Source organism: Carettochelys insculpta, chromosome 3 (genome assembly GCF_033958435.1).
Source record: "Carettochelys insculpta isolate YL-2023 chromosome 3, ASM3395843v1, whole genome shotgun sequence".
Lineage (NCBI taxonomy): Eukaryota > Metazoa > Chordata > Testudines > Carettochelyidae > Carettochelys > Carettochelys insculpta.
Genome location: NC_134139.1, coordinates 83051052 through 83076902, shown reverse-complemented (window position 1 = coordinate 83076902; position 25851 = coordinate 83051052). Strand labels below are relative to the sequence as shown.

General features: G+C 42.6%; 1 protein-coding gene across 2 annotated transcripts in view; it reads right to left on the bottom strand.

The window, feature by feature from the left end:
- Positions 1-25851, bottom strand: part of RPS6KA2 (ribosomal protein S6 kinase A2) — a 473151-nt gene that overhangs the window by 378586 nt on the left and 68714 nt on the right. The window contains exon 1 of one of the 2 annotated variants that reach the window (XM_074990256.1): positions 9079-9303. The exons of the other annotated variant lie outside the window; for it this stretch is intronic. Within the exon in view, the coding sequence (XP_074846357.1) occupies positions 9079-9303 (225 nt within the window). Of the gene's footprint in view, positions 1-9078; positions 9304-25851 lie in introns of those variants that run through there. 2 annotated transcript variants of the gene reach the window in all.

Genomic DNA, 25851 nt, shown 5'->3' with positions numbered 1-25851 from the left:
TTTTTGAATCTATCACCTGAACAGAGCTGATGAAACACCCTTGTAATCAGCCACTCAAGAAAAGAAGCACCACAGAAACACATGCTATCATCTCTTTGGGCACCTGGTGCCTAAGAATGGTAACTAGGACCGAGTCCTACTACATTCCACAGAAGAATATAATCCTCTGTGCAATTCCACCCCCCGGCCTTGCATTCAGAAGCAATCAAGTCACCATATTGTGCTTTTTGAGCCATTGTTTTAAATGTGGCCTGCTGCAGAACAAAAAAGCAAAGACTTAATTATTGTCTAAAAAGAGTGAGGATGCATTTACTTGGAGACATTGATTTAATTTAGCTTTTTTTTTTTTTTTAGAGCCAATTAAACTAATGCAATTATGCTATGAATACTTTTGGTAATTAGACACTACAATACAAAATTTGCAATATACTTTCTGGGCTTTGTTCCTAGCCAGTGACAAATAAACGCAAAGGTAAAAATACTTGAAAGCAGCAGCCTGTATTAACAATGTTTGGCGAAATTTAAAAATCAGAGAAGCGACCATCTACCCTAGGTATAAAATACATCATTAACTGAACCTTATTATTAGATTCGTGTGGGTACGTTTGTCAGTCCATACTACCCAGAGCACAGAGAGAAAGGACTGTCAACAAACAAAATGTTTGGTCATACAAGTTTCCTGGTATCTTTACCTTCAGTGCCTCAATTTGTAAAGTGTTTCAAAGGTGAGTGCTTAGTTTTATCTTTTGTTTTTTAAGCAAACACCTGCAAAGAAGAGGAACACAAGGTACATATGCTTGTACTCAAGTGAGCATTCCTTTTTTCTTGAGGGTATTCTTTGACCAACTTTTGGCAGAACACGATACTTTGTCAAACAACAACAGTAGCTGTTTTGAAGAGCTAGATGTTAAGTATTTTTGGAGGGTCTCAATCTAAAGGAAAACTAAACAGTACCTGATGGAAAATTCCATAAACTGCTGAAGCATGTCAAAGATTGCTTTGAAAGTAAACCTTTAAAAAGAAAAAAAAAAAAAAAAGACAACCACACACCCGCAAACAGCAGTTGTCACAACCAAGAACTGCTCTCACTGACAGACTTTTCCTCTGAAGAAGTGCAGGCCAACCCTGAAAGGATTTGGCTGTGAAAATGCACACAATGAAAAGCAACTTCCGGGAGGAACAAAATAGATTGCCCTAGCATTTTTGTTAGCTACAAGTGGTGCTCTGAAACACCAAATAATGGGCAGTGAGGTTACATGCAAAAAAGCATATTGGACAGGCTCAAGGATATTTTAATAGGAGCCATCTTTGGAATTCATCTCTGGGTTCCACATCCTTCTCCCTAGCTCCCACTAACACATCATTTAGAAGGTAACCTGTCTAGAAAGGAAGGTCACATACAGATGCATTCAGAGAAAATTAAATGTGGCTCTAAAGGAAGAGGTGGGCCTGACTCAAAAATCCAGATCCACCCAACCACAACCTCTAAAAGGTTCAGGTCCAGATGTTGCGATTCAAGCCACCTCTCCCTGAAGATTAGTGAGAAGGATGGGAAGAGGTGAAATGCGGTGGCTCCACATTGACAGATGTTGTTCTTTCTTCCCCAGGTCCTCAATTTCACTGGGACAAGAGTGAAGAACTGCGACTGGAGAAGTTAAATTAAAAAAAATATTTTAAGATACTCTACTCTTGAGCTTTTAACAATAGAGCTCACTTGAGAAACGCAGATGAGTATTAGAATCCCCATTTACCAGATAGAAAAACTGAACCACAGGCATTAGTAGAGCTGGGAACAGAACTTAGGTCTCCTGAGGACCAGTTCAGCACCCTGAACGCTGCACCAAGCTGCTGTCCAATCAGGTTTCACAGTCCCTGTAAAATGTCATAGGCACTATGGAGGTGAACTATTGAGGCTGCTATAGCAAGACCACCAACTGTGTCACTGTTCTGTATTTGGAAATGACTGGATCAGCAGCAGTGCCATAACTAGCTAATTTTGCACCTGGAGGCAAGGATATAAAGTTTTGCCCACTTGTGTTTATATATTCATGGTACTTATTCTGTAGAAAAAGGGAAAATAGCATAACTAAAGTATTGTGTTATTTGTGTATTAATTGTTTAGGCAAATACATATATATCTTGATATGTATAATCATATCATACATATATCATTAATACATAGATTAGAAAATATCACCATGTCAGATACTATTAGGTATTGGTCTACAATTATACTTTGTGCACTTTTAATGAGACTCACTTATGTCTATGAAATTATTGATATCAGAAGGGTAGCCTTGTTGCTTTTGAAGATACAGACTAACTTGAAGTCTTGTGTTAGATTGCCACAGAACTGCTTATTGAAATTATCCACTACCTCTTGTTCTATTGATAATCTCTCCTGATCCATGGATACTCAAAAGTCAGTTCTTAATTTTAGTTTACTGAATTTTTCTTTTGCAAGAAGTCAGTCAGTCACAGTCACTAGCAAGCAGAGAAATATTGCAGGGTCATTTCCAAATTTGGTTAATAACTGGCCAGATTATTTCCATGAATTAACCGTAGAAGGTCCAAAACTAGTCATAGATGAAGAGTTTAGCAACAACGCTGAGGTCTGATGTTTAAAACTCTGAATCTAACAATTTCCAAATTCCAATTTCATATGGCTGTCATATTCAAAACTTAACTCTATTGCTGCTTTTTGAATATTAGCAGTATCCATTTTAACAAAAGGTCTACCTACTGTCAAGCAATACACAGCTGATAAGAATAACTCTCATGCTTTAATTTTTAAACTTTAATGGCTCACAATTAAAATTGTTATCTTAAACGGGAAACATATGTTTAAGGGTTCAACACATTGGCTTTACTACAGACCTCAAAAGGAAACATCTTTTTATTAATTGGACAAAATCTTTGTTGCAAGATATACTATTTTACTATACCAGTTAGAAAAATTTGTACTCCCAAGGAACGGTTGATCATCGCAGGCAGGCATGGAGTGAGGCAGAAGTGAAGATATCTTAGTAGTGCTCTTAAAATAAATTTTCTATATTATTTTCTGCATGCCATGCCCTTGTTATGGCACTGATCAGCAGAAAGGCTGAGAGTATCCAGACTGTTCTAAAAAAGAAATTCCAATGTTTGCTGCAGTGAAGCCCAGGCCAAGCCAGCACTAAATAACTGGTTTAACCCAGCTATGGCAAGGGTGTGGAAAAAAATCTACACCTGAGAGCGATGAGGGTAAATTAGCCTGAATCCTGATACAGGCTCTGATCAATTGGCAGAATTCTTCTGTTGACATAGCTACCACCTTTCAGGGAGGCAAAGCACCTATGCCAATGAGAGACGTGTTCCCATCAGCCTAGGTAGCAACTTAACTGAAGTGCTACAACAGCACAGCTTCATCATTAGCGTGTTTTGAACACAGACAAGTCCACAGTTACAGTAGCAAAAACAGTGCAGAGACCAAAGTAAAACCTGTAATATCCACTCCATTCCTCCATTATTAGAATTATATATTGTAGACCAAACATTTTTAAAAACATAAGAAGTTAAGAACTTCTTTAGCAAGCACTCAGTAATATTTCTGTTCACCAGCAGGAATACAGAAAGATACTTAAAAATCACTATCCACATAGCAAGGGTTGAAGACAGCTCCTATGACTGTGTCCACAGAAAGTGAGGTAGAAATCTAACACTTCTTCACCTAGATTAAAAAAAGGAAACAGCAAGTGTACCCAAAGGGATAAATAAGGTGCATTAAGCATGAACAGAGAGGCAATGCTGAAGTATTTATGCAAGCCATTTGTCCATATTCAGTTAACTCTCAAAAGCGCAGTATTACAGGCCTGAAAATTGCAATTCTCACATTAGACAGTTGCGATCTTACAACTAGTGCATGAAAGACATTAGGGGTGTATCTACACTAAGAACTAACTTCAAAGTAGCCACCAGAGAGAGTCCACACACAATTTTCCCCTTCCTTCAAAGTTAACTTTGAAGTTGGGAGCCCAACTTCAAAGTCCTTAACTCCATTACCAGAAATGCAGTAGTGCCCTACTTTGAAGTTAAGCTCTGTGTAGACTCTCAACTTCAAAGTTATTTTTAAAGTGTAGACACAGCCAACGAGTACCAGAAGAGAGCTGGGGTGTTACCTAGTGACCAAAGAGTGAGGCACTGTGGTGTAACCCACACACCTGCTGCAGATGACGTACTGTCCCACCCACCATCATACAGAGAGGCTAATGAATCTGCTCTATAGACTTATCAAGCAGAGAACCCAAGTTTGATTCTACCTGCAGATGACCAGGGTTTGCCAGTGTTACAGTGGCACTAACTCATTCCATTGTAAGAATCAGAGACAACAACAACCTACAAGTGAAAGCTCTACATTCTGTTTCTAGCCCTCAGACAATGAATTAGTGGGGGGAGGGGTGGAAAAAGAGGTTACGGCAGTAAAGAGAGTCAACAGTAAGCAAATACTCTAAGCTGAATTATTAATAACCTAAGAAAGCATTTGATTGTCTCAACCTAACTTTACAATTTACTCCATCAGGTCCCAGCAATGCCCCTCCATTATTTATATTGGCCATACCAGACAGTTTCTGTGCCAAACCAGACATCAGGAAAGGTCACACACAGTCTGTAGGGGAACATTTTAACCACCCTGGAATTCAATAGTGGATTTAAAAGTAGCCATTCTACAAAAGAAGTTTATCACCCAATTACAGAGGGAAACCATCTGAACTGGAGGTGATCTACAAATTCAACACAATCAATTTGGGCTTGAATAAATATCTTAACTGGTTAACACACTACAAAGGCTATTTCCCCGCTCCCCACTCTTTGATATTCATATTTTTGAATCACAGGCAATGAATGAGCCATCCAGCCTGTCTTAATTAGCTACTGGTCCTACAGTAGCTTCTTTTGTCATTATAAACACCCTGGATTCTGTAATCTCTATTCCAGCTCATCTGATGAAGTGGGTTTTATCCACAAAAGTTCATGTTAGTTTTTAAGGTCCCACAAGACTACTCATGGTTTTTAAGGTTACAGATAAACACAGCAACCCCAAGACCTTTTTTCCCCCAAAATGTAAGTTAGATATCAGAAGATTCTCACCCCCTCGAAATTTTAGATGTAAAAATAGCATCAAGAAGCCAACTTCCAGTAACAGAGATTCTCCAATAGTAAAAATGGACCCAAAAAGGAGAGAGGTTGTGTACCCCATATTTCAGTAACTGAATTAATGGCCAGGTAATGACAGGAATATAAAATTGTACTTGCAAGCCATCACTAGTATCACTTGCACATACCAAAGCAGGGGGATACTTTGGAGGAGGGAAAAAAAAAAAGACCTCAACAACTTATCCACTACCCAATATTCCTCAGGCTGGTACTGAACTGTTGTGGCTGATTCAACACCTTAAAATAAATCTACCCAGAATAGCTGGTGAGAATGTTGCAGTCCAGAAAAAGGGAGGGGGTGGGAAAGGAGGAAAAAAAGCCACTCATCACCAATCCAAATTATTGCAGCATAGGGGCTGAGGTAGGGGAGGGCATTTATGTTCTCAATTCCTATATAAAAATGCCAATATTTTGTGTAAAATGTTTTGACCTGGTACTGAGAAGTACCATGCACCTCAAGATAGAAGTTATTAGGCAAGTTGGGATCACTCAGCATTAAACTACTTGTTTCAGGGTACTTATTGTCAGTTAATATCCAAGAGCTCCCTGGTTACCCAATTTAAGGGACAAGGAGTTACAGAAATAAAAGCTGAGAATACAAGATACAGGAAACCCTTGAAACGTGCATTAATGCAAGCTAAGTGCAACTTAAGATCTGGCTCCCCTGGGCCCTGGCTCACCCCCCCCCCCCCACCCAACCCATGTTCAAACTCCCTGGTGGCCCAGCTCGCTCTCTCTCTCTCTCACACACACACACAGCTCTAGTTCCAGCTCATGGTTCCACAGCCCAGCTCCGCATCAACTCCAGCCCCCTGCAGCCCTAACCCACGCCAGGCTTAACCCCCTGCACCCCTCCCAGTACCCCAACCTGCCACCAGTCTTAACCCTCCCCATCCCCAGGACTTATTTTTCATATAGGAGCTCTAGGTGCTCCTGCTGCTTCCCTGGCTGCAGAACATGACAAGTGGGTAAAAAGAGCCACTCCCCAACTTACACAAAATTTGAGTTACACAAGGGCGTGCAGGACTACTGTATATGCAGTCACAGTATGTAACAAGAGGTCTATCATAGGTCTGAGTGAGAGAAGGCTGGATGTACACAGCGATACCAGCAACACAGGGCAAGGCCACAAAAATTGAGAGAAATAGATTTTTCTAGAGTGAATTCTTCTCTTGAATCCTGCCTTAAGCAACTGCATAAACGACTAGAAAACGAGGCTACCCACCTGATGAGATCTTTATGCTGAAAGACTCGTACTGAGACCTTTAAATTACTTGAAAGGGGTTGTTTAAAACTGATGAACCTACTCGAGATGAACTTTAGTATAGATTTCACTCTGTCCCTCAAAGATTCAATGCTGGCTTTTTGGATTGCAGATTCGTTAAATTTAAAATTGCATTTATTGAAGTTTCCTTGGTGATAAGATTGTTTCTTGTAGGACCCATAAGAACATACTTCGTAAAGCCACAACTTGCACAGGACATCAGGCTACAATCATGTCAAATATATGGTAAATAGAGTGTGGGAAATAGGAAAGTCTACAGCTAATTATTAGGCCTTTTTATTACAGTGGGTTTGTCTGCACCCCTCACCCACCAGAAGGCTGATGGGCATATACGTGAGCTGTAGGTGGCGTGGGGCTGTCTCCCCTCTGTGCATTTTTTCAAGCATCCGAAGCAACTAGGCCCCCAAAGTGCAATTCTACTGTCAATGAACTCCACCGCAGAACTCCCACTGGGCTTCCATGGCACTAAGCCTAGAGCTGAAGATGTTACAATTAACAGGGATCAGTAACACAATATAAAGACTCTGTGACTAATCAAGGTTGGGGGGAAGCAATCTTACAGAGATTGTGGGACCCTTAGCTTGGAATTGCTCACTTCAACCCATCAAAATACAAACCTCAGTGTGGCATAAATGTGACTGTGCTCCATGTGAGGCCTCCAGGATCAAGCAGTACATTAGGGCTGTGGCCACAAGTTCAAAATGGCCATTTCAAAGATTACTAATGAGGTGCTATATTGAATATTCAGCACCTCATTAGCATTAGGACACTTCCAGCTCAGCTGAACAGAATAAGGAGACTTCGAAATGTGCAGGGTCCTTTGGAAAAGGACCCCCCCCGCATGTAGCTGTGTCGAGCCACAGGCATTTGGAGTTTGAGCCAAGTGTGGCCACAGCCTAGATCTTGTCCTGTTTTCTATTAACAGTTTGGGCCAGCACTGCCAAGAGTCACATGCCCTTCTCCTGCAGAAGGAGGCATGGAAAAAGCAAAGTTTTGATAACAAAGGTTCAGGTATTTCCCATCAGGCAATTACATATCCTCTACAATACAACCATGTATTGCAGGTGCATGGCACCAGACACAGTAAGTATTCACATGTGCCCAACACAGTAAGGACTACAGAGTCAATGAGAGACAGTAAATGAATGTGCGCAGAGGGGTGAAAATAACAAAACAGTACCCTTGTGTAGATATATCCCAAACTGTGCTACCAACTGACATTGCAGACACCCAGTACACTGCACCCGAGTATTACAAGAAGCTGGGAGCGCAAATAATTGACTTTTAAAAGTCCATTAAAAATTATTTGGGGGGGGCGAGTGGTATTATCAGACAGGCAGAAGATTCCTCTTACTAGGCACCTGAGCTTAAGCCCTTCTCAGGCTGCTCCCAAGTGCCTGCAGCATCTCTCTGATGCTCTTCGCATTTGAGAGTTCAGGTGTACCCCTAGCAATAAACCCTGCACGGGTCTGGGTTTTGTTCCGCTAAACAAATACTTATCCAGGAGGTTTGTTTGGCCTCTTATAACTTACAAACCAGCTGTGGCCCCCAAACGGACAATAGATAGGCAAAAACCTGAGGCTGACTTGTGGGCGCATCTCTAAAAGCCCAAAGATGTTTATTCTTAAGGGATTTATAATGTTTTAGGATTTACAAAAAAAAACAAACACTATTTGTCTATAAAAAGAAAGTGGCTGTTTCTGAGAGGCATTGAATACACAAAGCTCGACACTTGTGAGTGCCAGAGGTGTTTGCAGAACATGGCCCCTGGCATTCAGCAATGGGGCAATACATCACAGTCTGTTCCCTGTGGGACTTGAAACTGCACAAGAGGTGAAGAGAACACATGACAACCCCTTAGTCTGCTTTATGTATTTACTAAGACCTTCACGCTCAAGCGTCTCAAATAATGTTACTCAGTGAAGGAGCCTGGATGGCCAAGTTAAGTGCCTTTCCCTTTTTTCCTTGAAAATTTTGTTAAGTTTCATTTCACAGCACATTTCAAGAGCTAGCTGTGCAATATCAAAGTGTGCCCTAATCAAAGTCAGATGTAATAATAAAACATTGCATTTTTGCACACTCAGCATACGGCCTTGGCCTTTAGTTGCCATAACAACACTGCTGCTTCATCCACTACCCCATACCCCAGGGAAACAATCACTACTTCTGTGTAGGAGTAAGTCTCCAAGGCTGGCTGCAAGGTAGGGGACAGCAGAGGGAAAAGAAAAATATGTAGTTTTTAAATGTAAAAAGGAAGATTAAAAAAACCACAATAAATTAACTTTGCCAAAATCTATATTGATGCCGCACAGGAAAAATTAACTCATCTTTTATATGTTTCCAAAGTTCTCTACATGCCATTTTGATGATAAATTAAGACCTACAATTAGTGCAGACTAAGTTCCTGTACTGTTATACTCAGCTTAGTTTCACAGTCACAATTCAATCCCCAGCTGTGTTGCTGACCATCACTCAAACACACTACTGCAGATTTGTCACCATTAACTGTCTTACATCTTGAGAACATAAACATTATCTCCCATTTGAGCCCTGCTCTGCGGAATTTTCATTCTCGCACTGACCCTCTCAAAGTCACCTACCACTAGAGATGTGTAAGTTTCAGTAGACAGCTCCAAAGGTCCTTCATCTTCCGTCAAGGAGGCAAAAGCACTGTCCACTGAAAGCACGCCCATATCCGAACACAGCAAAGTCCAACTTTCTACTGAATCCTTTTCAGCGTTGCTTAGAACATGCCAGTGGGTCATGGTTGCAAAAGAAGCGTTAACCCACAGACTGCAAAACAAAGGAGTCTTGACAACTGCCATCCATGTCACTGCTCGAGTTGGACTAACAAAAGCAAACAAGGGACGGTTACAGCAAGCTGGAAACAGATCTCCTGGTAGCAGCTCTGTTCACTGGGGCATTCTCCCAATACAGACACCTAAGACACAGGGCTCTAGGAAAAATTGTTTTACTCTGTATGGATAAACAGCCTTCAAAAGCAGTGAGCATGGGCTAAATGCAATATAAAAATTTTTACAGCAATCAGAAGACATTAAAATGCAGGAATTGTCTGTCAATTTTGTAGCAGTTGAAGCTATTGCCAGTTTTTCCTCTCTCATCTTTATTTCTTAAGGAGAGAGAAGGGGAGGGAGCACATGGAGAACAAAGAATCAACCTCCTCCATTGTTTGGGCTGCAGAGGACAAAGGAGCCATTTCGTCTCCAGATTTTATAATAGCAATGCAAAGAGCTTTCATGACAAAAACACAAGTCAGCTAGAGAGAGCTACTGCCACTCCGTTTCATTTTTACAGGTCTCATTAGGAGCACCACTCCTCTCTCTGGAAGTTGAAAGCAATTTGTTTCTCTCAGACACAAACCCAAGATTTTTCATTCCATGTGAATCCCTGCTATAGCATTGTTCAAGCAATGGAAAGAGAAGTGTGTAAACATAAGGCCTTTTTCTGCAGCCACATTTAGAACAGCAGCAGCCCTGAGCTTAAGAGTCAGTCTCACATTGCCTCTAAATTATGTCAAAACGATGCAATATAAAGGTTAAGACAATGTTCTTATCCTAATGGTATCCAGCATCACCAGATAAACACCATTTGAAGAAATCTTTGATCCCTTGCCTGACAGAAAGCGCTCTCTCAGTTTTGATTGTGAATTCTCTACTTCATTATTTTGCCTTTATGGCCCCCTCTATTTTTTTTTATCTGAAACAAAACACTCCTCTGAAGAGCTAATTTTGCAAGATTTAAATCAAAGGTGTTGGGGTATGGTTGATCAAGCAAACCAGCTGTAGCATGTTAAGGACTAACAAAATAATTTATTAGGTGACGAGCTTTCAAGGGGTACACAACTTCACATGACTGGTTAAAGAATCGTTTCATAATGTACTAGGATTGGTGAAAAATATTGTTTCATAGTAATTTAGTTTAAAATGACTGGTTAGCTATAGCTAAGCACAACTCAAATTTCACTATACAATCCAGTGATGGGCAATCTAGGCTAGTGAGTGGACCCCATGAAAGGCCTTCCTTCCTCTCAGTCAGACAGGATTTTCATAACCAAAATGGTCTCCTGAGATAGGGTAGTTGAGCTAACTGTGTTTACATAGCTGAAATTTGTGGGGTGTGCTTATTGAACCATAGCTGCACTTTGTTTTGGCTGTGTGTTGGGGGAGTGGGGAGATAGCACATGACTCTCAGCATCAATGCACACAGTCAGCACGCACCTATCTGCGCATGTTGCTTTACATTCGTGTCACTTTAGTAATAGCGCTGGGGAAAAAACTATCCAGATGGACACCAGCAGAATCTGGCATCCTTGTGTGACCTCAGCACGTCTCATGGGCCACAACTTACCTGCCACAGATATAAACTGAGGTCAAAAGTGAGTTCTTTGGAACCTAACTTCAGGATTTAGCCGTGGTAAGACTTGCCAGACCGCAGCACACTGCCAATGATGTAATACATAAACTGGAAGAATGCTGGACAACCTGACCTTGATTGACCAGCATGAAGAGTTCATCTGCTTTATGGGAAGTGATGAGGATTGTATGCTTAGGGTGTGTATTCTCTTTTGGCAGCTGTTAATAAATAAGGGTGAAGACATTACTGTGTAAAGATTTTTCCCTGGAAAAAAAAAGCACACAGAAAATGAGGCCCTTAGCCTTTTATCTGTGTAAGGTGGCCCTGAGCCCTACTAACTGTGACATGGTGAGAATGCCTACACTGAGCCTACCAAAGGGCTACACTAGAGAGTGCATGTAACAAGCACAGACTATCAGCAACTGCTTATGGGATAAATCCATGAATGGTTTGCAGGATAGGGCCCAACATTTGTTCACGTCAATGCACGCAGCGATGAACCTGATTCTGAAACCACTACTAGCGCACACAGTTCCACCATCTTAAATGGAAGCATGAATGCAAGTCTGGGATGCTCTTATTAGTTAGAGCAGCACGCTGGGGCCCAGCTTTGTTCATATGCACTAAAGCATGGGCGTCCAACCTTTTGGCTTGCCTGGGCTGCATTGAGTGAAGATAGTCTTGGGCCGCGTAAAACATATAATATAGTTAATGTATATAAGTCACATAATAATGTTAAAAGTTTACGATCTTGTGGAGCCGCATTACTAGCTGTCCAGTGCCGCATGCGGCCCGCAGGTTGAACACGCCTGCACTAAAGGAAAAAAGGATGACAGACATGGTTCCTACAGCAGCCATTTTTGGCTCCTTTAGGCCATATAGATGATTCAGGTGGCTCCATCTCCTGGTAAGTTTGTCTCACACATACCGCCATAAGACCTAACTTTAAAGTGTGTAAGACAAACTGAATTTCGTTTGTGCTGAAACTTTCCATGCCAGAGGTCTGCCTTGGAGTGAGTTATTCTGGAAAGTTTCAGCTAAAATGAGTCAGATGTTACTGAGAATGTTAGGAGAAAGTAATAGCTTGTTCATGTTAAAATGCCACCCCACCCCACCCCCCCAAGCTTCACTACCAAAAGCATTATTTGTTGCCAGAGCACCATTTGGTGTACAGGATGGAGGAGGTGGGGTCCTATGGAAAAATAATCAAAGACCATCATAAAAACAGAGGGCCAAATTAATGTTGCATTTCTGAACTTTGAGTACCTGACTTTGCAAACAATGTTTTTAATGTAATATGGAAGTATTATATATGAAGTTGAATCTTAAGATAATCACACAGTGTAGCTGAGTTGTGGTTATTGCTGAAATCAGAACTCAATTTCTTTACTTTTCAAGTTTTTTCTTAGCCCTAGCAAAGACTGATTTCTCTCTTTATTTTCATGACTGGAGTGGGTGAACATTTAATTTCAATGTTCAAAAAAGACTGATAACTGCAGTATATAAAGATACCAGGTGAAATGCGGAAGCATCTCTGACTTACGATCTAAGGACTATTAATGTCCAGTATAAAGTAGTCTCCTAAGCATGTGCTATAAGCTTACCTATAATCTAATTAAAAGGGCAACTAATGAAGTGTGTGTGAAGCACCAGCTACAACCACTTGGTCATGGTAATAATTTAAAACATGTAGCTCAAAGGAGTCCGTGGGCAAGCTAGAAATTTTAGACCGAAGAACTAAAATCCTGGCTCGATTGAAATCGGCAGGAGGAAGGATCTCTCTCTCTCTCTCTCTCTCTCTCTCACATACACACAATTTTAAAATTTCAGAATACAAGTCTTTGGCAAGCACAGAAGGCAATACCATGAAGTTGGCAGGTCTCAACATGGTCTAAATTTTAACTTGTTAATCCCTCCGTCAGTACTTTTTTTGTGCGTGTGTGAGGCAGGGGGCGGGAAGGAGATGGTACACAGCCAGCTCCCTTCCATCCCACACCAGGACTTCCATGGCTGTGGCTGCCAGTGGTGTTCTGCACCCCAGCCAGCTCCCCGGGGGGCTGCCAGGGACCCCTGCCCCCAGGCCGGGTCCCTAGGGCTTGAGCTGCTGGCAGAGCTCCATGCCCCACCCGGCTCCCAGCCTGCAGGCTACTGAGGTAGCCCTGGCCAGGTCCCTGGAGGCTGGAGTAGTCAGTGGTGGAGCTGCACACTCCAGCTGGCTCCCAGAGTTCTACCAGCTCCAGCATGGTCTCCAGGGCTGGGGTTGCTGGTAGGGCTCCCAGAGTTGCCCTGGCCCAGCTGGACTTGCCCTCACCCAGTCAGGTCTCTGGGGCTGGAGCTGCTGGTGGGGCTTTGCACTCCAGCTGGATCCCAACACTGGGGCTGGTGGGGGCCCCCCCGCCACCCAGATGGGGAGCCCAAGGTGCTGGTATGGCATACTAGCCCATACCGCCACAAAAAAAGCATGTCTGTAATTCCACATAATTCCGTACGTTTTCCCTGCCCCGGAAACACTTTCAAATGTTCATTTTATACGTGCACCACATCTTGCACAGAGGTGGTCCTGGGGACATGCCCAACCCTCGCCCAGCCTTCACTTTTTGCAGAAATAAATCTAAATTTTGTTTAAATTAAGTTTCACAGCTATTTTTCTTGAAAATGTAAACTAGCAATCCCCTGTCTGGAAGTTTACCATTATTCCCTTAAGCTAGGAGAGATAATTTCCTGGCTGTAGAGGTAGTGCTGTTCACGTGCCAGCTGAAGTTGTCCCAAATTCTTTTCCAGGAGGCTGTCAAGAGCTTAAATGGCTCCTTGCAACATGGGCTGGCAATATAACAATCTCCTTAAGGGCATGGTCAAGTTACTACCTTTTCCATCTTATTTTTCCAAAACTGTAAGAGAACTCTCAGAATATTTACTGACTGTTGAGCTAAGCACTTAACATTAGTAGGCACTGTGTACCAAACACGCTTCTGTGGCACCTCCCAGCTTGGCCAACAGGAATTGAACCAGAGAGCTGCAGAACCAGCAGCAGGAGTATCTACACACAGCATGAACTAAAAGGCCAGGCTCTGTAACTGAGTCTTTCAGCATTCCCATCTTCCAAGGATCAGGCACAGATGAGGGATGCGTAGCACATGCATATTGACCAGCAGGTTGCACTAAACATTGACCCAAATCTAGGCTAGAAACCTCAGACACCCAGTTTAGACAGCTGTCTTTTTTTAAAAAGAGCCAAAGGTCAATAACTATGTACTAAGCATGGCACAAGCAGCTTGGTACTCTGCAAATCCAACGGCAGACAGGCATCTGACTATTTCCCCCACCTCAGACATTCATCCAAATAAATGAGCCAGGTCTGTATCTCTAATACTTCCCCATAACTGATGGCACCCTAGCATTGGGCTATCACACGAGACAGCAATTTGTTGGATTGGAGATGCAGGTGAAAAAACTGGCACCAATCAAAAAAAATGCATACACCAACCTCATATTCCATTCTGATGGATTTCAAACCTTACCCTACACAAGATGAAATGCAGCCACCTCTGGGGCGAGCATAAAATATGCTGTATAAGCTGCTCAGAATTCACAAGCAACCTTGTGATAGAAAACAAGCAGACATATGCCACAAAGGAAAAAAAAAATTTAGACACAAGTAAATTGTTCACACACATTATCTGAAGAACAGCGAGACTCATTTTAAAGTTTAAAAGAAATACCTTCCCCGTGTATATGACTCCCATACGGCAGAATGTACCCCAAGACATCTAGTATATCTTTACACCTTCAGATTCCTTCGGCTTTGTGTAGCTTTTCATTCTTCTCTGCCTGGGATCAATGACTCAACCATATGTTCTTTAAGGATAGAAACTTTCATTGGGGGTGGTGATCAGGATGACACAGACATTTATTACAAGCTATCACAGAGCTATATTCTGCCAATATTGTAGTCACTACCAAATCATCACTCTTCACTGGGGAAAAAAAAGGCAGGTTCCTCCCTGCCAACGCTGCTGAGGCAGTATGCATTTTACAGACAGACAATCAGACAAATTTTGGCAGCACCGCATCTGTGGAAGGTGGGAGTGATGGCCACTGAAGTCTTCGTTTATGTTTTTGCTGAAGTGCTTATCCTCATTAACACAGGATGCATCCTCTGTTACTAACAGAGGAAGTCTCTTAACAAGAGGTATTGTGGAGTCTATTTTTTCCTCCCACATGCTACTCAAGCTAAAATGCATTCTGCTAGTTTATTTTCCTCCTGAATTAGTTATTAAATTACAGTTTACTGCTATAGTGACATTTATACCTATCCTTCATATTAAATAGCTTATGTAAAGTTGCTATTTTATGCATGCCAACTTTCATGGAGTCCTCTGGTTGAAAAAGCCTATAGAAACAAACAGTTTTTCCACTACTATTTCTGTAGTGTTTTTTTTAGATTAAAAAAATTACTCAAAAGCAGCATTGATTTGCATGAAAGATGGTAGTACATGAAGCGCATTACCTTTCAAAATGTCTTATAAGTATTTGTCCATTGTTAAAGCATAGTTCTTTGAAAAGTGACTATGTAACAATAGTAACCACTTAAAAGATCTGTTCCTTTTGCACATCCATCTTGAAAGCTGTATTCAGTGACAAAAATAAATTTGTACTTTTTATTCCTATTAGCCCCATAAAGCTAAGCCCTCTAAGACCGAGCAATGCTAGAGACTCTATTAAGCTTAGAATTATACACTAATTTCCAATCGGGTACACAGGCGGAACACCACAGATTACCCTGGGATGGCACAGGAGTCATGGAGGCGATTCGGGCCTTCAAAAACTGTCATTAAGGGTGATAAACTGGCATGGTGAGTGGGGAACACTGGAGTAGCAGAGCCTAGTTTGAGCTTGTGTGATGGTACTTAGAGAAGACCATTACATTTACTTATATAGCAGAGCACTTTGGGACAGGACCATTGGGACAGCTGGAACCCTACAAGGCCATTTTCAGTCGATATTCAGAACAGAACCACATTTTAACAAGTGCATGGTGTCCAAGTTACTTGCAGCTTCACACAACTGGTGGGTTTTCAGTAACTTGAAGTCTTTGTTTGAGGACTTCATTAGTTTAAGAGAGAGGTGATGGACCTACTACAGGAATGGGTGGGTGAGGGTCTGTGGCCTGCCATGTCAAGGACCTCAGACTAGCTGGCCATGATGGTCCTTCCTAGCCATGAAGTCTGAGTCTCCAAACCATTCAAGTAGCTTCACTGAGACTAGTTCTGTGTGAGTAAATGCTGGAGAGACTAGTCCCTGAAAAAGACTTTCACTACCATGGGTAACTTTTATATCCTTTTTGTACCTGATCTCATCAGAAAAAGAAACCAGTCATATGCATAGGCACTGGAACTAGGAGTGCAGGGGATGTTACTGCATTCATGGGCTTGAGTTGACTTCCATTTTGTCAGTGGGTTTACAGTTTGGTTCAATGGCTTTCAACACCAGGGATGGATTAAGAACAGGTGGGACCCTCGGACAACACAGTTACTAGGCCCCCACTCCCAGTATATTAAAATATCATTATTTAGGCTTAAAAAAAAAAAAAAAACTACTCAAGCTTATTACTACTCATGATACATAATACAATTACACTTACATTAATTTTAAAATAAATGACATGTCTTTTGTTCCATCAAAGCAAATTGTTTCAACAAAACAGAGTTACAGAACCTTGGGGCTCTTCACGCGTGGGGCAACCGCGCCTGTTGCTCTTATGTTAATCTGCCACTGCTCAGCACCTCCTAGCCCCATCACACACAAAACTTCTTCAGGCACAGCTGGTAACATACAACCTGATATTTTTTTTAAACAAAGAAAAGCCACAGCTAACTTTGAAGAACCTTGTTTGTATTCAAATCACTAGCATTATACCATCAGCTACCTACCTACCTACCTTCACCAGTCTGAACACTAGTTAGAGTTACTGTGGGCACAAAATTACATAACAAAAGTTGGAGGCTGGGCTGAGGTCTCTTTAGACATCTGCTCTATAACACAGGCTCTGTGTGACAGATCAGTGGCCCCCCAAAGTCCATAGTCAGCACCTGACTCTAGTTGCAGCATGAGAAACCAACTCTTGAAACCATTCACACCAAAAAGATCGAGTCTTTACCATCAGATTTAATGGAACATCTTCATTAGTCATCCCTGGCTATCACTTACAGCAAGGGTGGGCAAACCTTTTGGCCTGAGGGGCCTATCTGGGTATGGAAATGGTATGGTTGGTCATATGTACTCATGGAATTAAGAGCTCATGTTCATACTGGGACAACACAAGTTTTTAAAAAACAAAACAAAACCCAACTCTATTAAAATATTTTTGCTAAACAATGAGCAGTTACAATTAGTGAGCTGCTTGTTGATTTTAACCACACAATTTTGCTTGTCTGAACATAAGTTATATGCCAGCTAAAACTTTTCATTGCTCTATGTTAAATGAGAGCCGAAACAGTATTTCTTTTAAATCAGAGAAGACATACTGTGCCAGAGGCCGAGCCATGGATGGGTCTGAGCTTATCTGCTAGGCCCATCCCATCGCTTGCCCTATTTCACCACCCAGCACTGCAGCCAGGCAGTGAAGCTGGGTGCTCACTTTGCTCCTCCTGCCTCCATAGCATTCCTGCCAGGGCTCATGATCAGCCCATGATGGTGGACAAAAGTCCGCAAGCCCAATCACTTGCAGAGTACTGGAGCAGGGCAGTGGAACTTGAGGGCCAGATTAAAAGGATTGATGTCTGCAGTCATAGGGTATGTGTACACCACCAGGAAAATGGACCCAATCAGGGTCTATCTTCCAGAGTTTGATTTCAAGTGCCTGGTAGAGATGCATGAAGTCACACTGAGGTTGGCAGACAACCCCTGTACTTGTTGATGTTACAAGTAGTAAGAGAGGCTGACAGAAAAGGTCCCCCCGACATACCCCCTTCAACTTCCTTTTCTGTAGGCATGTAAGTTGAGTGCAGATAAGTCGATATTACCTACTCAATTGCTGTAGCTAGAATTGCTTATCTGCAGTCAACTTAACCCCTTGTGTAGGCCAAGCCATAGGTTTTCCCATCCTGGACTTAAAGGGATCATTAACCATCATAGTACCAGAAGTCATGTCCATTTCACAGAGGAGCCACTGGAGGGTGACCTGGGCCATTAGAGCTGGTTGAGAAACATCCACTATTTTTCATGAAAAAAAGATTTCATTGAAATTTCAGCAGCTCTAGTCAACTCAGAACAAGTCTGTGGCATAGCCAGCAATGGGACCCCAATCAGCTGACAGTAAATGCTGCGGTCGAACGATCACACTATAAAACATCTGCGCCTCATTTCAAATTAAATTATGACCTAAATACACAGATATTGCAGTGGAAGTTGTCAATGAGCTTGTGCAGCCAAGGGATTAATCTGAGCTATTGTTTTGTGGAGATTTTCCTGACAGACACTTACAAAAAAGGTCTGTATGCCGATTCAGCCACCTCCTCCATATTTTAGATGTGTGGCAGAAATATTTCTGTATAGTTTAGGCTTATTACTATATACAGAAGGTATTTTATTTAAAAAAAAGCTCTCCAGCAGGGGGCAAAGAGAGGCACTGGGACCAGCCACTGTTCGCATGATCCTGGGGCAAATGACCACAGGCAATGCCTGAGCAGCACCATAGGGGGCATTCCCTGGCCCTACTGCATTGGTCACTGCTTGGGCAGCTATCCTGGGGGCAAGAACCTGAGCAACTGTCCCTGGGGCCTTGGAACAGGAATGGCTAGGATCAGTCAGCCTCTGCAGCTGGTGCAGGGGCTAGCTATCGGCCTCTGGGCTCCCACAGCCGCAGCATCCCTGGATCTGCTACCTTTTCCTCAGGGGTATTTACAGGGTACAAATAATGGGCAGATCACTGGAAACAAACAAAAATTCACAGCTCATGGCCTGCCCACAGCTATTAGATGTGGTCAGAAGTACTTTTACTAAGTCATAGCCATAAACATAGGCATCAGTTCTACCCTGTGTCTCGATTGCCTTGGTACCACGTAGATGTGCCTTTGCATGGGAAAGCAGGCTGCTACAGGACACCAAATGCAATCAATGGCCTAGCATTTTTGCCTGCTGAATTACGCTCAGTTCCTTTTAAGTTGCACCCACCTTCACTTTATCAGCTGAAAACTGTTGCTAAGAGTGCCAAGTGCAGAAAGGTGAATTATACAACTTCAAAATGCTTCTCATGTATTTTAACACAATTTTAATCAATCTCTTGGGACTTGGAGCACTATACACACAAATCAACAATATTCTGACCTTATAATCAACTGCATACACAACCTTCACAACACACATGTTCTTGGGGAGAAGGTCAATATTTTTATTGTTCACTTTGCCTGTAGGATCTCCAAAGGACAGTTACACGCAGCTGAATGATATTACTCAAAAAAAAAAAACCCCACCAGAATTCCTTCAGAACAAGACTGTACTCATCTTCAGCAATGAACAGGTTAAATCATATTATCTATTCAAGTTCCAGGATTGAAAACTTTTAAAAAGGTGTTTTTGTGGGGAGGAGGAAGTTATTCCAAAAAGAATATAAATCAAAATGTTTTTGTTCAGCAAAAGCGTACATTATGGAAATCAAAGTGAAATTGTGAACAGGTAAAACAATATATTGTTGAAAATGAAGTTTAAATATACTGAAATTGAGTCATATCAAATTACCAAACCCTTCAGCTCGTATCACTAATAAACTGGAAGCATATGAAGATGGGCATGGGGGGGAAGACATTTTACCTTTATAAACCATAGGATAAAAGCTGTATGTCCAGGAGAGAAAAGAAAATAAATAAATAATTAACAAGAGAGAGAGGCCCTTCAGACAGCACAACAAAGCATTTAATTACTCTGGTACCAACCTTAACTATCGTATCAGTCTTTGAAGTGGGGTGTGTCACAAACCCAGGGAGAAAAAAAACTAACAACCCCGAGCTGGGTTGCTGAGAGAAAGACAGACAGAAACTCTAAACACTTCCTTACCAAAATTGCTATGCCCCACATTATAACAGTCTCACCCCGCATACACCCAACTTTATCAGACTACTCTATTAAATATATTATTTAGCAGTGCTTAGGCACACAACTGTGCCAGGAGTAAATTCACCAGTGAGTTTTAGAATAAGTTGGTTTTGAACCCTGAAAGTATTAGGCCAGATTCTTAGTTACACCCACTAGAAAGGCACTAATTACAAGAGTATATTTGAGTTTAGGGTACACCTGTAAAATGCAGGCAATTCTCCTTTTGGCAACAGGATTAACAACAGCATCTGCGTTTGACTATTATTTTTAAGATGAGCAGTAGTCAGGGGAATGCAGCCTTTTCTGCACACTAGACAGAGCTGCCCCATACTTTTTGGAACAATCAGAGAACATTCGGGTTTAACTTGATAGGTTGGACTGCATACTACTTCTGAAACAGTGAGAAAAGCCAAGATAGCATGAGGTTGAGAGAGCCTATAAACAAGGACTATTCTTGACTTAGATGGTGCAGCATACTGTACATTACATGTAGCGTGGGACATAATATAAAACATTAAAACCACAAGCACAAAAGAATTAGCTAGATGAACCAGCATCTCAGGCTGAGGAGAGCTGTGCCTTCAGAACAGTGAACACATCAGAACAATTTAACTGGCAAACTTTGCCATTAGGCTGGTTCAAAACAAAGCAGCACCTTACCTTTTTAAGGAACAATTTTTGTAGTTTCTTGTGAGGCAGCTTTATCATTTTTATCAGTCTTCCAAAACTGTGAGGTGGTCAAATTCTCCAAGTACCTGAAGCAGTTTGCAAGGACTCAAAACCTTTCATCTTCTCTGTTATCTTGTTGCAACCAGCTTCACTCAGCATGTCAGACAGCAGCCCCAGCCCAGCAACAGATTAAAAGGCAAGGGCTAGATTGGAGCTAATCTTCGACTCAGATCAGGTGGATAGACAGCTGTAGCTTCAGCTGAAGCCTAACTCTGTCAGTACAGTGGAGGAAAAAAGGAAACAAGCCTTCAGGCTGCACCTATCTTTTGTGAAATAATTGTGACGTTATAATAGGTTCTTATCTCCAGAGAAAAGAAGTGCAAGGGAAAGCAAAAATGTACAGGAGCTCAACATCTGACTGATCCTTCAAAGCCCACAACACGGAAGAAACTAGTTCAGCATCTGAGACTGAAGGAAACCCAGCTATGCATGCTGTTCGCCACAGTATACCTGTTAATTGTGTGCATTTTGTGACTCAGCCAAGCACAATAAAGAGGTTGTCCTTTACATTTCTTTCTGAAATGAATCAGAGACCTTCTCCTTGTAATGGGGAAAAGAGAAGACTACACAGAGATATTACAAACACAGACAGATATTTATACCATGTGCAGATAATGAGGTTGATTCAATGTCATGAGTAGTTACTGTCTTCCCTCACCCTCTCAGAGTTTTTCCAGGAGAATACGGCTTTAAGTGGTGAGCACGGGTTGTTGGGTGATGTGCTGGTGGAAGCTGCCGAGAGTAGGTGAAGTGTTGATTCAGTGTGATGGTTAAGCACATGCCTAGCTTTATTCACAGGAAAAGTCTCAAGGAAGGCAACCAGAGGGTCCCTATGTTTAAAGTTAGGCATTTGTAGAAGCAGTTGGCTAAATTGGCATCTAATCTGCTGTATCCCCAGCTACTCTAGCCATAGCCTTGGCCAGTACAGACCACTTCATGAGCTCCTCAGTAGAGGAGCAGGTGTAGGCATCTCGTGCTGCAGAACATACTTTCTACCACCACAGCCTTCTGCTCTGAGTTACACCACTAGAATCTGGCATAACCCACCACTAAGAAAAATCAGGTGGGGGCAGTAATTGTTCAAAGTTGCCTCGTGATTGACCCATTGAGCCTTTCTGCTATGAGAGCTATCTGGTGACACCCATCAGCACAGAGCTGGCATCTCATCATTCTAATAACAAAATATGTCCTTACACCCATTGAATGCAATGGATGAGGGCAAAAGTGTATCAGGAGGGAAATGCCTTTAAATAAATACCACCACCCTGACGCAGCCACTTCTGTTTTTAAATGGCCGGAATTTCTCTCCACACAGGTTACAGCTGCAAAACCAGTAAAACCTGCAGGCAATCTCTTACCCTTTCTGTCTTCCTACCCACCCCTTGGAACAGCTCCCTTCTCTCCTCACACTAACCCACTGGCTAGGGTTGCCAGTTGTGACCAGACTTATTCCTGAAGGTTTCAACATACAACATAATCTTTAATTAAAGATTAATCTTTAATTCCTGGTGACTCCAGGACAATCCCAAAGGGCTGACTACTCTGTCTACCTCAGGAATTGACAAGCAGTATCCATGCTCACAGTCCACTGCAAGGTTTGAATCATAAAGCATTTATGAATGTGCTTCACTGTCCTCCCACTGTGGCAACTTGTAGAACTAGTCACATGCTTAGAGGCAAGCAGTTGCTTATGTGTTTAGATGACTGGGGCTTTTTTTATTTATTTTTTTTTTTATTTTTTTTTAAATTTTGGGGGTGGGAATAGATCCATTAATACATTGACAAGAAACACAAACTAAATTTACAGGCCTTTTAAACATTTCATTTTCCCCTCAGAAAACACCAGAAATAAATAAGGAGCTCAAATAGCCTATAGCAGGGAATGAAAAAGAAGTAAAAGTGAGACTTAAATATCAAGTGATCCAAACAATCCTAGATACCTAGGTAAAATGTCAGTTGGGAGGGAAGAACACCAATTTCAGGAAGAGCAGTTTGGAAAAGGTACCAAGAAGACAGCCTGTGTACTCACAGCTCGGATTGCAACATCTCTGAAAGTAGGTCTCCTAATAAAGTGCAATTTTAGTTTTAAAAACATAGGCCTAGTTTCTACTAGGATTCAAAATCGATCCCGTGTATTCAATTCTAGCCACGCCATTTGTGTATCTAAAAATCGACGTATCCAGATCATCTTTCTTCCCTGGTGTAGATTGGGCCTCTTCAGGCTTGCGCTGATGTCCCTTACACCATGTGGCAGCATGGAGTACCACGGTCATGGCTGAGCCCATGGACATTGCTTTTGCCACATATTCACACGTGCGGCAAAGTCTATCCCCAGAAAATTGATCACAGTACGCTGACTCCCCTGTAAGTATGGACATACCCATAGAGAGTTCTCTCATGTTATTGTCCAGCATGTGGCACTTGAAATATATTGTATATTGAAGTGGGTGCTTGCCCTTAAAAAAAAGTACTTAGATAAGGTTATTATGTCAGTTTTCCAGGGGATGCATTGGCTGCCAATAGGTTTCCAGGGAGAAATCAAGACATGGGTGTTACACTAAAAAGCCTAAATGCTCTAGGGCTGGGTTATCTCAAAGGTCAATCCCCTCCTGCCTTCCAAAGTGTCAACAAGGGAGATTAGCAGGGACCCTGACACTGAAATTGCTTTGATACAAACAAAAAAGAAGGACCTACACACAGGAGGGTGTCTGTGGAATACACTCCATCTGGATCTGCCAGGGCTGGAATTTGTTAAACACGTGGCAAAGCCTATTTTTCCTGACAAAGATTCTGAGTAGGAAACGGGCTGGGATTTAGAAGGTTTAGGATTTAAATTTTATCCTCATAATATGTGCCAACAACACTGACCTCAGAGGGGAGTCCATTATGTTATATCACTCATCAGTATTTTAATATATGCAATGGCATCCAGAGGTAGGACTGGCACCTATATAAGCTTTTACGAATCTAAATCAATTAATTATATTGAAGTACTTTGAAGATATGACTTAAAAATTTAAATTATTCCATGTTGAGTTTACAATAGCACCCTGGCGCCAGGCCCATGCTCACAAGGGGCCTTGGCATGCTCTGCTCACACTGTGCCCTGAGACAGCACCAGCCCACTGGCTTCCCACCACTTGCTCCTTTCAGACTGTTCTCCAGCCAGCTGAGACCTCCTCACCACCTCCTGGCCCCAGCCACCGACTCAGCTGAGACCTCCTCTCCACCTGCTGGCCCCAGCCACCCTCTCAGCTGAGCGCTCCTCTCTCTGCCTCCTGGCTAGAGTCTAGTGCGCCTGCAGCTCCAAGCAGTCTCCTCCTTCTCACCACCTCTGGGACCCCGTCTGTCACCCTGGAGCTGAGCCATCCAGGACTGGCGCAGAAGCCTGGCCAGTCTCAGCCAGTTGGGGCCTTCCAGGCAAGTGGATCCTGAGGGAGTCCAGCTGAGGATCACACCACTCCTGAGGGGCTGGAGCAATTCTCCACCTGGAGACAAGCCCTGGCTGCACTGGTGGCTCATCCCAGCAGATAGAGTCACCTCTCAGAGGGCTGGTGAGTGTGGCTGAGGGGCAGGGTATGGGGCAGGGAGGGGGAGTGGGTCTCTGGATGTCCTGAAGGTGGGTGCTGGGCTTATGGGCCAGGGAAGATGTGTGTGCTGGGACACGAGGAACTAGGGGCTCTGGGTGGAATGCTGCGCAGTTGTGGTGAGGATGTGGGCAGGAAGGGGCTGGGCACGGGTGGTAGTGTGAAGGGCGCTGTGCATTTGTGGCAGGATCTGGGGGAAGCGGGGGGGGTCACTGGGTACAGTGAGTTGTTGGGGGGGAGCTCTGGCCATAGGGAATCAGCAGTGATTCAATGCTGGGCTGCAGGGTGTGAGGGAAAATGTGCGGTTCAGCATGGGCACATCCCCCGGGGAAGTACAGCACGGGGCCAGGCGGGCCAATGTGCCACTGATCAGTCTCCAGCGTGAGGGACCACCCCTGCCATTCCCCTCGCTCTGCAGACTGACCCTCCCCCCCACCATCATGCTCCACTGCCCCAATGGGGACCCACAAGTATGTTCGGTGCTGGGCCCAGAAAAGGTTAATCCAGCCCTGAAAACGTTACCAAAGGATGGGGTTGTGCCTTTGAGGAGAAACCCCAGGGGAAGGTCTCTGGGATCCCCCCACATTTTCAAAGAAGGGTCTGTTTTAACTAAACCCGTGACGACATCTGAAAAACCACAGCTTTAGGGGACAGGTTGAAGGTGGAGTCTGAATTATAACTCTCAGTTCCTGCTTCCCATTCTCTTCAGAGTTAAGACATACCTTTAACATAATTTTTAGGCGTGCGCCTGACTCTGTTCTGAACTCTGCTGTGGTTACTATGGCAGATAATTCCTTGTTATTAAATGTCACAGGAAAGAGACAGAACACATACAATCTCATCTTACTCACCAACCATTCAGCCAACTGTGTCATTTAAAGAATAAATATGTTTTATATTCAAGCATTGCCACATGCCCTTTTGTCGAAGGCTGCATGTTGTTGTGTGCTATATTTGGCACTGAATGGGACATTTTTGTGGAGAGGAAAGAATACTACTTTACGCTGCCGATCTTCCTAATGCAGGAAATTCAGCATCTCAATTAAATGAAATCAAATGTTTTCTTGAAAAAAGAATCCTGTTTTTGTAGGCCCAGTCCTGCCAGAGGCTTACACCCTGTGGAAAATGAAGGGACTTAATAACCAGCAGAAACCATTCAGCAGTAGGCAAGATTATACATCTTTTGGCTGCAGAATGGATGCAATCATCTCTGGCAGACAGAGTGTCTGGGTTCCCTTTTTTGTTTTGCAGCGTATTCCAAACATGTGTACAGCACCTACCACATTTGCAGGTGCCAACATGAATAAAAAGCCTAGTATATTTAGGTAAATTTTATACTGTACTATGTCATATTGAGCTCTACCAATGAAAAGTGCTGCATGAGAGCTAAGTGTATTATTATTTTATTTTTTGCACACTGTATTCTCTCTTTTCTGTTTTATTTCTTGTAAAATCAAATCATTCTTTAAAAGAAATAAAAATATCTGCTTTGCTGAAGGGAAAGAAGAGGAAAGTGGGGGAAGCACACATTTTTGTATCTTGCAAAATAGAGGACAAAATAGATTTTGGTTACTGCTTATTCCATAGGTTCCC